Here is a 13,085-nt window from a genome sequence, read left to right as displayed (position 1 = left end):
ATTAACACAGTACGGAATAGTGCTCAATTCACATTATGTTTTGTGGTGATGTTGACAACGTATCCAAGTATGCAGAATGAATTTTTCTTTCATATAGTACCAACCATTTCATTTTTTCACAGAGGATTTCATTCACACCACACAAGATGTTTTAATTTAACTAGATTTAATTAATTTAAATCTGCTTACTAATTTCTATTAAATAATTTGTCTCAATGAACAATGAAAGAACTTAAATTCAGCAATAAAAATTATAATATATATTTGGCTGACCATTCATGAATCACTGAAGTGGAGAAGTTATCTGAATTTTAGCTTCATTGCTGAAAAGCTCGTCCTGAACATCTGAGTTGCTCCTTTTCCTCCTCGCAGCACCTCGAAGATAAAGTTTCAGGTGTTGCTTTCATTCAGATTTTTAGTTGGTGCCCAACACTTAAAACAGAGGCATGCAAGGGTAATCAACTTGTTGATGGTTCCCACTTTGTTGACTTGTTGGAACTGCTGCTGATACTGGGGGTGGTGGCGGAACTGGTTGACCATTATATGAACTTCCAGGATCAGCAGATGCATGCAGACGTGGATCGAGCATCATAGCTGCCATTGCTGCAGCAGGGCTTTGGTGATGCATATGTGTATGATGTATATCCTTATGAGAGAGACCACCTGCCCTAGATGCCAAAATCTGATGGTGATGAAAGTCAAACGAGGGATGGTGAATTGCATTAGTGAAACCAAATGAGGGTGGTGCACTCGAATTTTGCTGTGTGTTAACACCAGCATTTCCATCTGTCCTGCTGCTTACATTTTCTTGACTTTGATGATTTGATTCTGAGTTGTTATATCCAGACTCACCACTGCTGCAGCCCTGCCAAATGAAGATTTTTTTATGTAACGGCAGAATTCATATGATTTTATTCTTGTAAATCAAAATATGAATAAAGCAATTAAAATTCAGATTTATGTTACTACGCAGCACACTCTTGTACATTATTACAACAATATTTGCCATTTTAGGTAGGTTTTGTGCTCTCGTCTGTCGGTTATTATACATTTCCAGAAAAAATTATTTTCCAAAATATTTTATTTTACTGTAGAGTAACATTAGTAATAAGCATCCATAAGAGAATTCAGTTTCTGTGCTATCCATTATAAAGTGTTACAGCCAAACACTAGTACAGCAGATAGACCTAGGAACTGCTGCCAGTCTGGAATCTTGATCAAATAATTTGCTGCTGTTCACAATCAGCTGAAATCTGCATTTGGAATTTCAAAAAAGCTTGGTAGAATGAATCGAATATGCAATTAATACATTGAGAGAGATTATTTACTAGATAGAAGAGACCATTCTGGGAACAATCAAAGGTTGAATTGAACTCCACTGTGGATCATCAACCATGTTGGCACCATCATCATCTGAGACTATTCTATTCTCAGTTCTTTCCATATATTGATGGAAGTGGTGAAGACAGCTCATCATATTCATATTTTTCCACAACAGCTGTAGATTTGCAATATCATTCTAAGAACTAATAGGAGTCCTCTGATATTAAGTCATGCGGAGACCATAAATTGGGGCTGTCAAATTTTCTGCCTGGTACACAATGGAAATGGTCAGTTTGGTGACAGACTAATATGAAATGCATATGAGAGTTTATTAGATTGATTGACAATTCACCACTTTTGGGGATGTAGAGTCACAAAAAGCCACAACAAAAAGTCTGCCAAACAAGTAAGCTCTTGGCAGCCGGAGACAGTGGTCATATGTGTGCGAGTTGTGTTTGTATGTTGTCTAATTCAGAAGGAGGCCCTCTGACCAAATGTGTACTTAAGTGTTTATTTGACAATAGTGAAGCCATAGTTACAATACATAAAATTTTTCTTTAAAAAAATGTACTGACTGTGACTTCACTATTGTAGTGTCAAACATTTAACTTATATTTAGTCACACTTCTTGCGACAATTATGTCTGAATATAAAATGTTTACTTGTTCAGCAGTCTTTTTGTTGTGCCTGTCTGTGACTCAACATTTCCACTATATTGTGAGTAGCAGTCTATCCTTTTCATAATATTGTCATTATTTCATCCTGAGTTTTCCATTGTTTGATTTAGTATAGCGAATATATAGTCTGACAATCTTAATATACTAGTTGTTAACTGACAAATCATTCACAGCACCCCAGAGCTTCACCTTTCTTTAAAAAAATAAAAAAATAAAAAAAAAATGGAAATTTTCAAGATAAAGAATGTACATTGAAAAGATAAATTAAATACTCACGAAGTGGGATGTTTATAGTAACTAGCAGAAACATTAGCTTCAATGAAATCCAAAATCCCCCTGATCACATACTCAGCTTGACTATATTGAAAAGAACATCAGAGAACACAACACATCTGATTTTCACAAGACATCCAAAGGAAAGATCCATGGATACACACCACAGAATCTACATCTCAAAAAGCATAATGGTAATCTGAATCTGACAAATCATGACAACTCCAGGGAGCTAACGAGATACTTCTCTGAGCTACCCCAACTGTCTAGATCCACTTTTAAGATTTCTCAGGAACTCACTCACTCACACACACACACACACACACACACACACACACACAGGACAGATGTAAATAACTACGGAAGTATCTCCTTCAAGTCGTGTACAAGGTATTCTCTTCATGCTTGCTTCCAAGGACACAAGCACAACTTGAACATAAGATTGGCTAATTCCAAGTGGGCCTTTGACCAGGTCACTCCCACACAAAACAAATCTTCAATCACAAAAAAAAAAAAAAAAAAAAAAAAAAAAAAAAAAAAAAAAAAAAAAAAAAACTGAAACTCACTGACAGAAAAAAAAACTGCAACGCCGGAAAAGAGTTGTGCAACATAAATGAAAGCTGGTAGGTATGTGTCTATATTTGAATGATGATGTCCATTCAGATTTTGTGCCACTGGGATAAGAGTGGCGCTAGTATTGCCACTGAGGATACAAATCAGGTTTGCTTTAAACATGTGCTTAATAGTTGTGAGCGTTAATTACCTTTGAGATTGGATGATGTTAATCAAGTATGCCTGTAAGGTGACAGAGACGCCATTATCAACACTTCACTGAGACTGAACGAGGTCATGCTCAAGAAGCTGGATGTTCCTTTGCGATACCACAGGAAGATTTGGCAAGAATGTAGTCACTGTACATGATTGCTGGCAGCAGTGATCATGAGAATTGTATGGTTGCAAGAAGACTGGGCTCCAGACGGCCCCATGGCTCTGCCGAGCGGGAAGACCACCTTGTTTGCCATATGGATCTGGTGCATCATACTGCATCTGTGGCAGCAATTTGAGTACCAGATGACACCACAGTGACATGATAAACTGTTACAAATCAATTACTTCAATGACAGCTCCAATCCCAATAACCGGTAGTGTGCATTCCACTGTCCCCAAACCCCACCCATTTGCAACTTCAATGGTGTCAAGTGAGAGCTGATTAGAGAGCAGGGTGGAAGTCTTTTATGTTTTCTGATGAGGACTAGTTCTGCTTTGTTGGTTAGGACGATGCCAGTTTAGAACCTGTCTGCATGCTGGACAACCTGGAGTTAAGGTCTGGGGCATGATTTTGTATGGCAGCAGGAGCGCTCTATTGGTTATTCCACACACCATGACAGCAAATGGGTCATTCCATGTCAATGGGACCAATATTAAAAAGTGTCCACACTCGACCCTCTACAAATCTAATGAAATTTGGTGTGAAGGTTCCATATGGTCTTTGATAGTTATATACCAAATTTCAGTCCAATATCTTCAGTGGTTGAATAAAAAGGAGCTTTTAAAGAGAGGCTACTCATGTTCGCATCACATATGAAGGTGCAAATGTGCCAAATTTGCTAGGCTTTTTTTTTTTTTTTTTAAAGATTCTAGCAGACATTTGGTCATTTTATTTGATTTAATATACACAGACAACTTTTTATGCAGAATCACACCATGGGAAAAATTTGGGATTTAGCCATACCTAAATATAGACACCCCCCCCCCCCCCCCCCCCCCCCCCCCCCCCCATGAACCATGGACCTTGCCGTTGCTGGGGAGGCTGGCGTGCCTCAGTGATACAGATAGCCATACTGTAGGTGCAACCACAACAGAGGGGTATCTGTTGAGAGGCCAGACAAACGTGTGGTTCCTGAAGAGGGGCAGCAGCCTTTTCAGTAGTTGCAAGGGCAACAGTCTGGATGATTGACTGATCTGGCCTTGTAACAATAACCAAAACGGCCTTGCTGTGCTGGTACTGCGAACGGCTGAAAGCAAGGGGAAACTACAGCCGTAATTTTTCCCGAGGGCATGCAGCTTTACTGTATGATTAAACGATGATGGCGTCCTCTTGGGTAAAATATTCTGGAGGTAAAATAGTCCCCCATTCAGATCTCCGGGCGGGGACTACTCAAGAGGATGTCGTTATCAGGAGAAAGAAAACTGGCGTTCTACGGATCGGAGCGTGGAATGTCAGATCCCTTAATCAGGCAGGTAGGTTAGAAAATTTAAAAAGGGAAATGGATAGGCTGAAGTTAGATATAGTGGGAATTAGTGAAGTTCGGTGGCAGGAGGAACAAGACTTCTGGTCAGGTGACTACAGGGTTATAAACACAAAATCAAATAGGGGTAATGCAGGAGTAGGTTTAATAATGAATAGGAAAATAGGAATGCGAGTAAGCTACTACAAACAGCATAGTGAACGCATTATTGTGGCCAAGATAGATACGAAGCCCACACCTACTACAGTAGTACAAGTTTATATGCCAACTAGCTCTGCAGATGAAGAAGAAATTGAAGAAATGTATGATGAAATAAAAGAAATTATTCAGATTGTGAAGGGAGACGAAAATTTAATAGTCATGGGTGACTGGAATTCGAGTGTAGGAAAAGGGAGAGAAGGAAACATAGTAGGTGAATATGGATTGGGGCTAAGAAATGAAAGAGGAAGCCGCCTAGTAGAATTTTGCACAGAGCACAACATAATCATAGCTAACACTTGGTTTAAGAATCATGAAAGAAGGTTGTATACATGGAAGAACTCTGGAGATACTAGAAGATATCAGATAGATTATATAATGGTAAGACAGAGATTTAGGAACCAGGTTTTAAATTGTAAGACATTTCCAGGGGCAGATGTGGACTCTGACCACAATCTATTGGTTATGACCTGTAGATTAAAACTGAAGAAACTGCAAAAAGGTGGGAATTTAAGGAGATGGGACCTGGATAAACTGAAAGAATCAGAGGTTGTACAGAGTTTCAGGGAGAGCATAAGGGAACAATTGACAGGAATGGGGGAAAGAAATACAGTAGAAGAAGAATGGGTAGGTTTGAGGGATGAAGTAGCAAAGGCAGCAGAGGATCAAGTAGGTAAAAAGACGAGGGCTAGTAGAAATCCTTGGGTAACAGAAGAAATATTGAATTTAATTGATGAAAGGAGAAAATATAAAAATGCAGTAAATGAAGCTGGCAAAAAGGAATACAAACGTCTCAAAAATGAGATCGACAGGAAGTGCAAAATGGCTAAGCAGGGATGGCTAGAGGACAAATGTAACGATGTAGAGGCCTGTCTCACTAGGGGTAAGATAGATACTGCCTACAGGAAAATTAAAGAGACCTTTGGAGAGAAGAGAACGACTTGTATGAATATCAAGAGCTCAGATGGAAACCCAGTTCTAAGCAAAGAAGGGAAACAGAAAGGTGGAAGGAGTATATAGAGGGTCTATACAAGGGCGATGTACTTGAGGACAATATTATGGAAGTGGAAGAGGATGTAGATGAAGATGAAATGGGAGATATGATACTGCGTGAAGAGTTTGACAGAGCACTGAAAGACCTGAGTCGAAACAAGGCCCCCGGAGTAGACAACATTCCATTGGAACTACTGACAGCCTTGGGAGAGCCAGTCCTGACAAAACTCTACCATCTGGTGAGCAAGATGTATGAAACAGGCGAAATACCCTCAGACCTCAAGAAGAATATAATAATTCCAATCCCAAAGAAAGCAGGTGTTGACAGATGTGAAAATTACCAAACTATCAGTTTAATAAGTCACAGCTGCAAAATACTAACACGAATTCTTTACAGACGAATGGAAAAACTAGTAGAAGCCAACCTCGGGGAAGATCAGTTTGGATTCCGTAGAAACACTGGAACACGTGAGGCAATACTGACCTTACGACTTATCTTAGAAGAAAGATTAAGGAAAGACAAACCTACATTTCTAGCATTTGTAGACTTAGAGAAAGCTTTTGACAATGTTGACTGGAATACTCTCTTTCAAATTCTAAAGGTGGCAGGGGTAAAATACAGGGAGCGAAAGGCTATTTACAATTTGTACAGAAACCAGATGGCAGTTATAAGAGTCGAGGGACATGAAAGGGAAGCAGTGGTTGGGAAGGGAGTAAGACAGGGTTGTAGCCTCTCCCCGATGTTGTTCAATCTGTATATTGAGCAAGCAGTAAAGGAAACAAAAGAAAAATTCGGGGTAGGTATTAAAATTCATGGAGAAGAAATAAAAACTTTGAGATTCGCCGATGACATTGTAATTCTGTCAGAGACAGCAAAGGACTTGGAAGAGCAGTTGAATGGAATGGACAGTGTCTTGAAAGGAGGATATAAGATGAACATCAACAAAAGCAAAACAAGGATAATGGAATGTAGTCTAATTAAGTCGGGTGATGCTGAGGGAATTAGATTAGGAAATGAGACACTTAAAGTAGTAAAGGTGTTTTGCTATTTGGGGAGCAAAATAACTGATGATGGTCGAAGTAGAGAGGATATAAAATGTAGACTGGCAATGGCAAAGAAAGCGTTTCTGAAGAAGAGAAATTTGTTTACATCGAGTATAGATTTAAGTGTCAGGAAGTGATTTCTGAAAGTATTTGTATGGAGTGCAGCCATGTATGGAAGTGCAACATGGACGATAAATAGTTTGGACAAGAAGAGAATAGAAGCTTTCAAAATGTGGTGCTACAGAAGAATGCTGAAGATTAGATGGGTAGGTCACATAACTAATGAGGAAGTATTGAATAGGATTGAGGAGAAGAGAAGTTTGTGGCACAACTTGACCAGAAGAAGGAATCGGTTGGTAGGACATGTTCTGAGGCATCAAGGGATCACCAATTTAGTATTGGAGGGCAGCGTGGAGGGTAAAAATCGTAGAGGGAGACCAAGAGATGAATACACTAAACAGATTCAGAAGGATGTAGGTTGCAGTAGGTACTGGGAGATGAAAAAGCTTGCACAGGATAGAGTAGCATGGAGAGCTGCATCAAACCCGTCTCACGACTGAAGACCACAACAACAACAAATATAGACAAAAGCCTCTAAAGTGGCTAAAAAATTCATCGCACTATTCCAAGAGCCAAAGTTTGACCAACCACTGCTACTTTTCATATCAACCAAACACACTAAAACTTCAGAAGGTTATTTATAACTATGATGCCTGTGTGTGGATAAAATTTAATTAACACTGGATGCCTAGATGAAAAGATATGCGTCTGCAAAGTTGACCAAAATTTTCTACATTTTGGGGGGAATATCTCAACTGTGTCTAGTTCAATCCTTTTTTTTCCCACAGCTGGAAAACTATAGTGTTTAATTTCTGGATCTTGTATACTGATGAGTAAGGATACCTTTAAAATGTAGAGTAAATGGATTATCAAGAAATACAAAAAAATAATACAATATGAAGTTGTAAATAAAAAAAAAGTGTCTTTTAACAGTATAAGATTTTCCCGTGGATTAGGAAATGTAACTATGCTAATGAGAAGTGTTTTACATTATTTTAAACTATAGACTATAAATATAATAAAACATCCAAAAATGCTCTTACAATTATAAAATCTAGAAGATCATAATGGAATACTACCTTGCTTTAAAACATTTTAAACCTACAATGCATGGGGGGTGTATATATGCATTGTCACTCAGTTCCCATCAGCATTATAAAGCAGCAATAGTTTTTTAAGGCTCTACCCTTGCTGCAGTGATACATTGCTGAATCACCGCATTCAATTGTTGCATTCAATATTGGCAGTTTTCACAGTGTCAGCCTTCTGTGCAGTATAATCTTCGGTGTTGACATTGTACAATCTTAGTGTTGAGTACTGAGTGTTTGAATAATCAATAATTATTGTTGCAGCTGAAGGTATGCACTAAAACAATACATTTTGATACATTAATTTGTATACTTTATATACAAACAAGTCTGAATCTGCTGTGCTTCAAACCAGGATATTCATGAGCTTTCAAAATTGCTTTTGTAGGTTAATAAACTATTGTATAAAAGGAGCCAAGAAACCCTTGCAACCTGCTACTTTGGTGGATCAGATGGAGCTGATTATGATAAGTCATCACCATTCTATTATGGAAATAGTCACCTATAATCAATTAAGAAAATGTCATCAGTGAACAAGGAGCTTCTACAACATAGCTCTGGGCTAGATGCCCAAATTTGTAGCCGCATGGTCTGAGGTGCCTTGTCACGGTTTGTGCAGCTCTCCCTGTCGGAGGCTCAAGTCCTCCCTCGAGTGCACGTGTGTGTGTATAAGGGGAGGGGGGGGGGGGTGTTTTGTCCCTAGTGTAAGTTAGATTAAGTAGTGTGTAAGGGACCAATGACCTCAGCAGTTTGCTCCTATAGGAACTTACCACAAAATTTCCAAATTTGTCATACCATAATGCCTTGTTGATGACAAAATTTCAATTCTTGCCAAAGACTAGCTGCAACCTGTTTGGTAAAGAAAAACATGTAATCAAGAAGGCTTGAATGCCAATAACCATTGCAATGTCTAATAGGTTGAAGTTACTTCATAATGAAGTTTTTAAATCTGGCTGGAAAATTTGTACCAAATGTAGACCTAAAGTGGCCCAAAAAGAATCATCCCACCAGAATGAGCAAGAATCACCATCCACTGCAGACATGAATGTTGTTGATGCTTGCTTTACTGCACTTCATTATCATCACTTGAAGAGTAACCAACGAATCAGCAAAAGGGTTTCAATGGGATACATAAAGTGCAAAGTTCAGCAAGCCCAAGGCAGCATTACTAAGGTAATTGCCACAGCTGCTGCTGTAAGCCAAGTAGATATTGCTCAAATAGAAACAGAAGAGTGCCAAAAATGTGAAGAGATGGACATCGTAATTGAAGAACTTAAGATTAAGCTCCGGACTTCAAGCAGTTGCAGTAAAAGTCAAATTCAGACCCTGGCCTCAAATCACTGGGCTATTGAAAAAACAGCTAAAGAATTTGCTGTTTCAACTAAAATGACGAAGGCTAGAAAACTAAAGATGGAAGATGGGATCTTGGCAACACCTGCAAACTGGAAAGGGAGAAAGCTCAATGTTGAAATAAAACAAAACGTTCTCACTTTTTTTTTTTTTTTTAAGATCAGTTTTCTCATTTATGTGCTGGCAAAAAGGATTGTGTTGCAGTAAGAATACAAGGGGAAAAGATTCACAAGCAAGAAAGCCTGCTACTTTGTAACCTGATTGAGATGTTTATTGCTTACTGTAAGCAATATGGCAATAAACTGAGGTTCTCAAAATTTTGGGAGCACTGGCCGAAATGGTGTACTACAGTTAGTGCTTCTGGATCAAATTCAGTAGTGTCTGTGCAGTTCATCAAAATGTCAAATTAATGTTGGCTTCAGCAACCTTGATCAAAGAAACTGAATGCAGTTTGGAATCGAAAGTTTGTATGCTTCAACATTGTAAAGAATGTCCAGGAAAAATGCAACAAGAGGCTTTTCTTGAACATCCTTTTAAAAACTATGACTCTGAAGAAAAACTGGAATACAAGTAAAGGGTCCATACTGACAGACACACATTTGAGACATGTCGGAAAACTGTTGATGATTTCATGGAACCACTGATTTTGAAAATTACAGGTTGAATAAGCCATCACTTTGTGTCGAAACGCCAATGTTTTTAGGTTAAACAGCTAAAAGGAAATCTTACAGAAAGTGAATTAATTATATTCGTGGATTTTGCTGAGAATTATTCATTTGTTGTTCAAGGTGCTGTGCAAGGATTTCATTGGGAGAATAGTCAGGCCACATTACATCCATTTCTTGCCTATTTTGGTGGCAAAGAATGTCAGAGTATTATCATTTGTATGATCAGCAATCTGTCTCCATCATGATACGATTGCTGTTAATTCCTTTCAAATAAAGTTAGTAGCATATTTAAAGAAAAAGATTTAAAACATTAATAACATTACTTTAGTGATGGTTCACCTGTTCAGTATAAGAATTTCAAAAATTTCATCAATTTATGTCTGCATGATAAGGATTTTGGCATCACTGGCAAATGTAATGTTTTTGGAACCAGCCACACTAAATCGCCTGTGATGGCACTGGAGGAACAGCAGAAAGACTAGCAACCCGTGCTAGTCTGTAGAGGCCATTAGATAACCAAATATTGACTCCACATGATTTTTTCAAATTCTGTGATGATATGAGGTTCGTTCAATAAGTAATGCCCCACACAAAAAAAAAAAAAAGCCGTTAATATAATAGACAAACATCCTTGTTGGTGCTTCACATTTGATGTTTGTTCTGTGTGCTGGTGAAGTTTCGAATCGTTCTGGCAGAGAGCAGAGCCGTAGTACAGCATCAAAATGACATCTACATATGACTCACATTACAAGCAGCGTGCTGTTATTAAATTCTTGTGTGCATAAAAAGGAACCGTCGTGAATGTCCATAAATGTTTATGTGCAGTGTATGGTGATGCTGCAGTTGATAGGAGCACAGTTGGGCGATGGTAAAGAAAGTTACAGCTTCAGGAAATGCAGAAACAGAGCTCGATGATCAGCCATGCTCAGGACGTCTTGTCACAGCCTACTGCTCCAGACATGCTGAATCGTGCAGATGCCATTATTCATGCCAACCAGTGCATCACGACTTTACAATTTGCTCTACAGTTGTCGGTCAGCGTTGGAAGTGCGTCTGCAATGATAAAGATTCTCGGATATTCAAAGAGGTGCTCACGGTGAGTTCCACAAATGCTCACAGTGGACCAAAAGATTCAAAGAAAGGCCATTTCATCTGAATTGTTGGAACACACATTGAATTTGGGAACACACTTTGAAGATGATGAAAGTGTCAATCATGCAGTGGAAACGTGGCTACACCTACAGGACAAGCACTTTTACCAGCAGGGAATACATGCTCTTCCACAATATTGGCGTACGGCCATAGAATATGATGATGACTGTAGAAAAATAGGACGTGGACAAGACATGTTGATGCATGCTGTCACCAAATTCTGACTCTTATAATAAATATGTTCTGAGAAAAAAATGTGGGGCATTACTTATCGAACAACCCTCGTAGTATGCCAGTCATAAGGTTTTTTTACGTACCAAAAGAAGATACTGAAAAAATTCAGCCTGATCAAGAAACAAGGTTTGCCATGGGACATACAATATCTGGAATAAGAGAAAATCATCAGTTTAAGGCAATTAACTGTAATTATCTCAGAGCAAGCAGAGTTTCCAATGATGCTACAGTATTTACAGTTCATGCCTTCGAAGCATATGGAGAAATTCCAGCAATCTGAATTACAAGATTACCACCAGGACAATATGTTGCATGCATGTATGTATGACAATTTTTGGTGGGTTGGAAATGTGTGTGAAGTTTCAAATGAACAACAAGATGTCCTCATGAGCTTCATGCACCCCCTAATTCTGCTCGTTCCTACCACTGGCCAACTGCTAAAGACACCTGCTGGATTCCTGAGCAACATATTTTCATGACTTTAGAAGCACCATCCACATCATAATCATCATCATCATCATCATCATCATCAGGAAGACAATACAGTTATCCACAATCTGCCCTTGACAAAATTGTAGCACTGTTTAATCACAAGTTTACCACCAGGACAATATGTTAGTTTTTTTTTTTTTTTTTTTGCAAATTTTCTGTGTTGGGTATTGTACTTGTTTTTATGGCGTATGTTAAATTAATGTTTTAAACTGATTTATATACTGGAACAAAAATGGAACCACAGCAATCCAACAGATAGAAGTCCCCAAAGAATGTGCTGAAGAAGCTGATGTACAAATCTCTGCTGAAAAAAAAACTAGTTCATTTGCATTAAATTTAACTTTCGGAAATTAAATACAAAATATGGACAAATCAAGAGGCAAAAACTTTTCAAGCATCTCACTGAGAACATAGAACTAATGGGGCTACAATAAGAAGCACAAAAAGTTCATTTATGGAAACTCAAGAAAGCATGCAGGAGAATGCATGACATTTACAACAAAAAGTGCTAGCCCATACATGCAAAGGTTACACATTACAACACAACGATCAGACCTGATGCTTTGTAGGCTAGCAAAACTTTACTTCTAAACCAAAAAGAGAAAGTGGAAAGCATTTTGAAGGATTATAAGGCAAATTCTTGGCCCGGAAATAGAGAGAGAGATGGAGGATGGACACAGACTAAAATTCTGTAAAGTGACAGAGAAATTATCAAACCTGGCAGCAAACACTAGAAAATGAAGATCGAAATTTTACTGACATGTTCAAAGACTCCCAACAATAAGGCTTACACATAAATTGACCTGTACAGGAAAATAAAAAAATATGCTATGGATCCAATATGTTAAAAAGGACCTCAAGAGAGCTGAGATAGAAGCTGCATTATAGTAGACAGGGAACTGTTCAGTCAAAAGGTAAACTGTTGAGCTGTACTGCCAAAGAATGTGGTTAGTAATAATATAAAATATTAAATTCAGTATCTCAAAATATGTTCAGGGAAGCAGAGATCACTAGCATATTGATGTTTGACCACCACAGACCCACAAATGAAAAGGTCTGAAATATGCAATCAATGAAGACTATTCAAAAAGAACAAAGCACCAGATTCTGATGGACTAGCAGATTCAAATTAAATATGCAGCTGAATGAGCCCTCTTTCTAACTCTTTTACCAAGAATAAATTGTGCAGTGAATAGTCCCATTTCAACTGTAAAGAGTGTAGGTAACCAGATTATAAAGAAAGGACAAAAAATATGCATACAATTGAAGATAAACATCCCTAAT

At 38.3% G+C, this 13,085-nt stretch overlaps 1 protein-coding gene across 2 annotated transcripts in view; it reads right to left on the bottom strand.

Annotated features, from left to right (window-relative positions):
• The window catches only part of LOC124786670 (myoneurin-like), a 138,354-nt gene continuing 125,269 nt past the window's right edge, over nt 1-13,085 (bottom strand). For both annotated transcript variants that reach the window (XM_047254282.1, XM_047254283.1), the window contains one exon: nt 1-865. In XM_047254282.1, the coding sequence (XP_047110238.1) occupies nt 434-865 (432 nt within the window). In that variant the 3' untranslated portion in view covers nt 1-433. The remainder of the gene's footprint in view (nt 866-13,085) is intronic.

The sequence above is a fragment of the Schistocerca piceifrons genome, chromosome 1, assembly GCF_021461385.2.
Source record: "Schistocerca piceifrons isolate TAMUIC-IGC-003096 chromosome 1, iqSchPice1.1, whole genome shotgun sequence".
Lineage (NCBI taxonomy): Eukaryota > Metazoa > Arthropoda > Insecta > Orthoptera > Acrididae > Schistocerca > Schistocerca piceifrons.
This window is presented reverse-complemented; position numbering and strand designations above follow the sequence as displayed.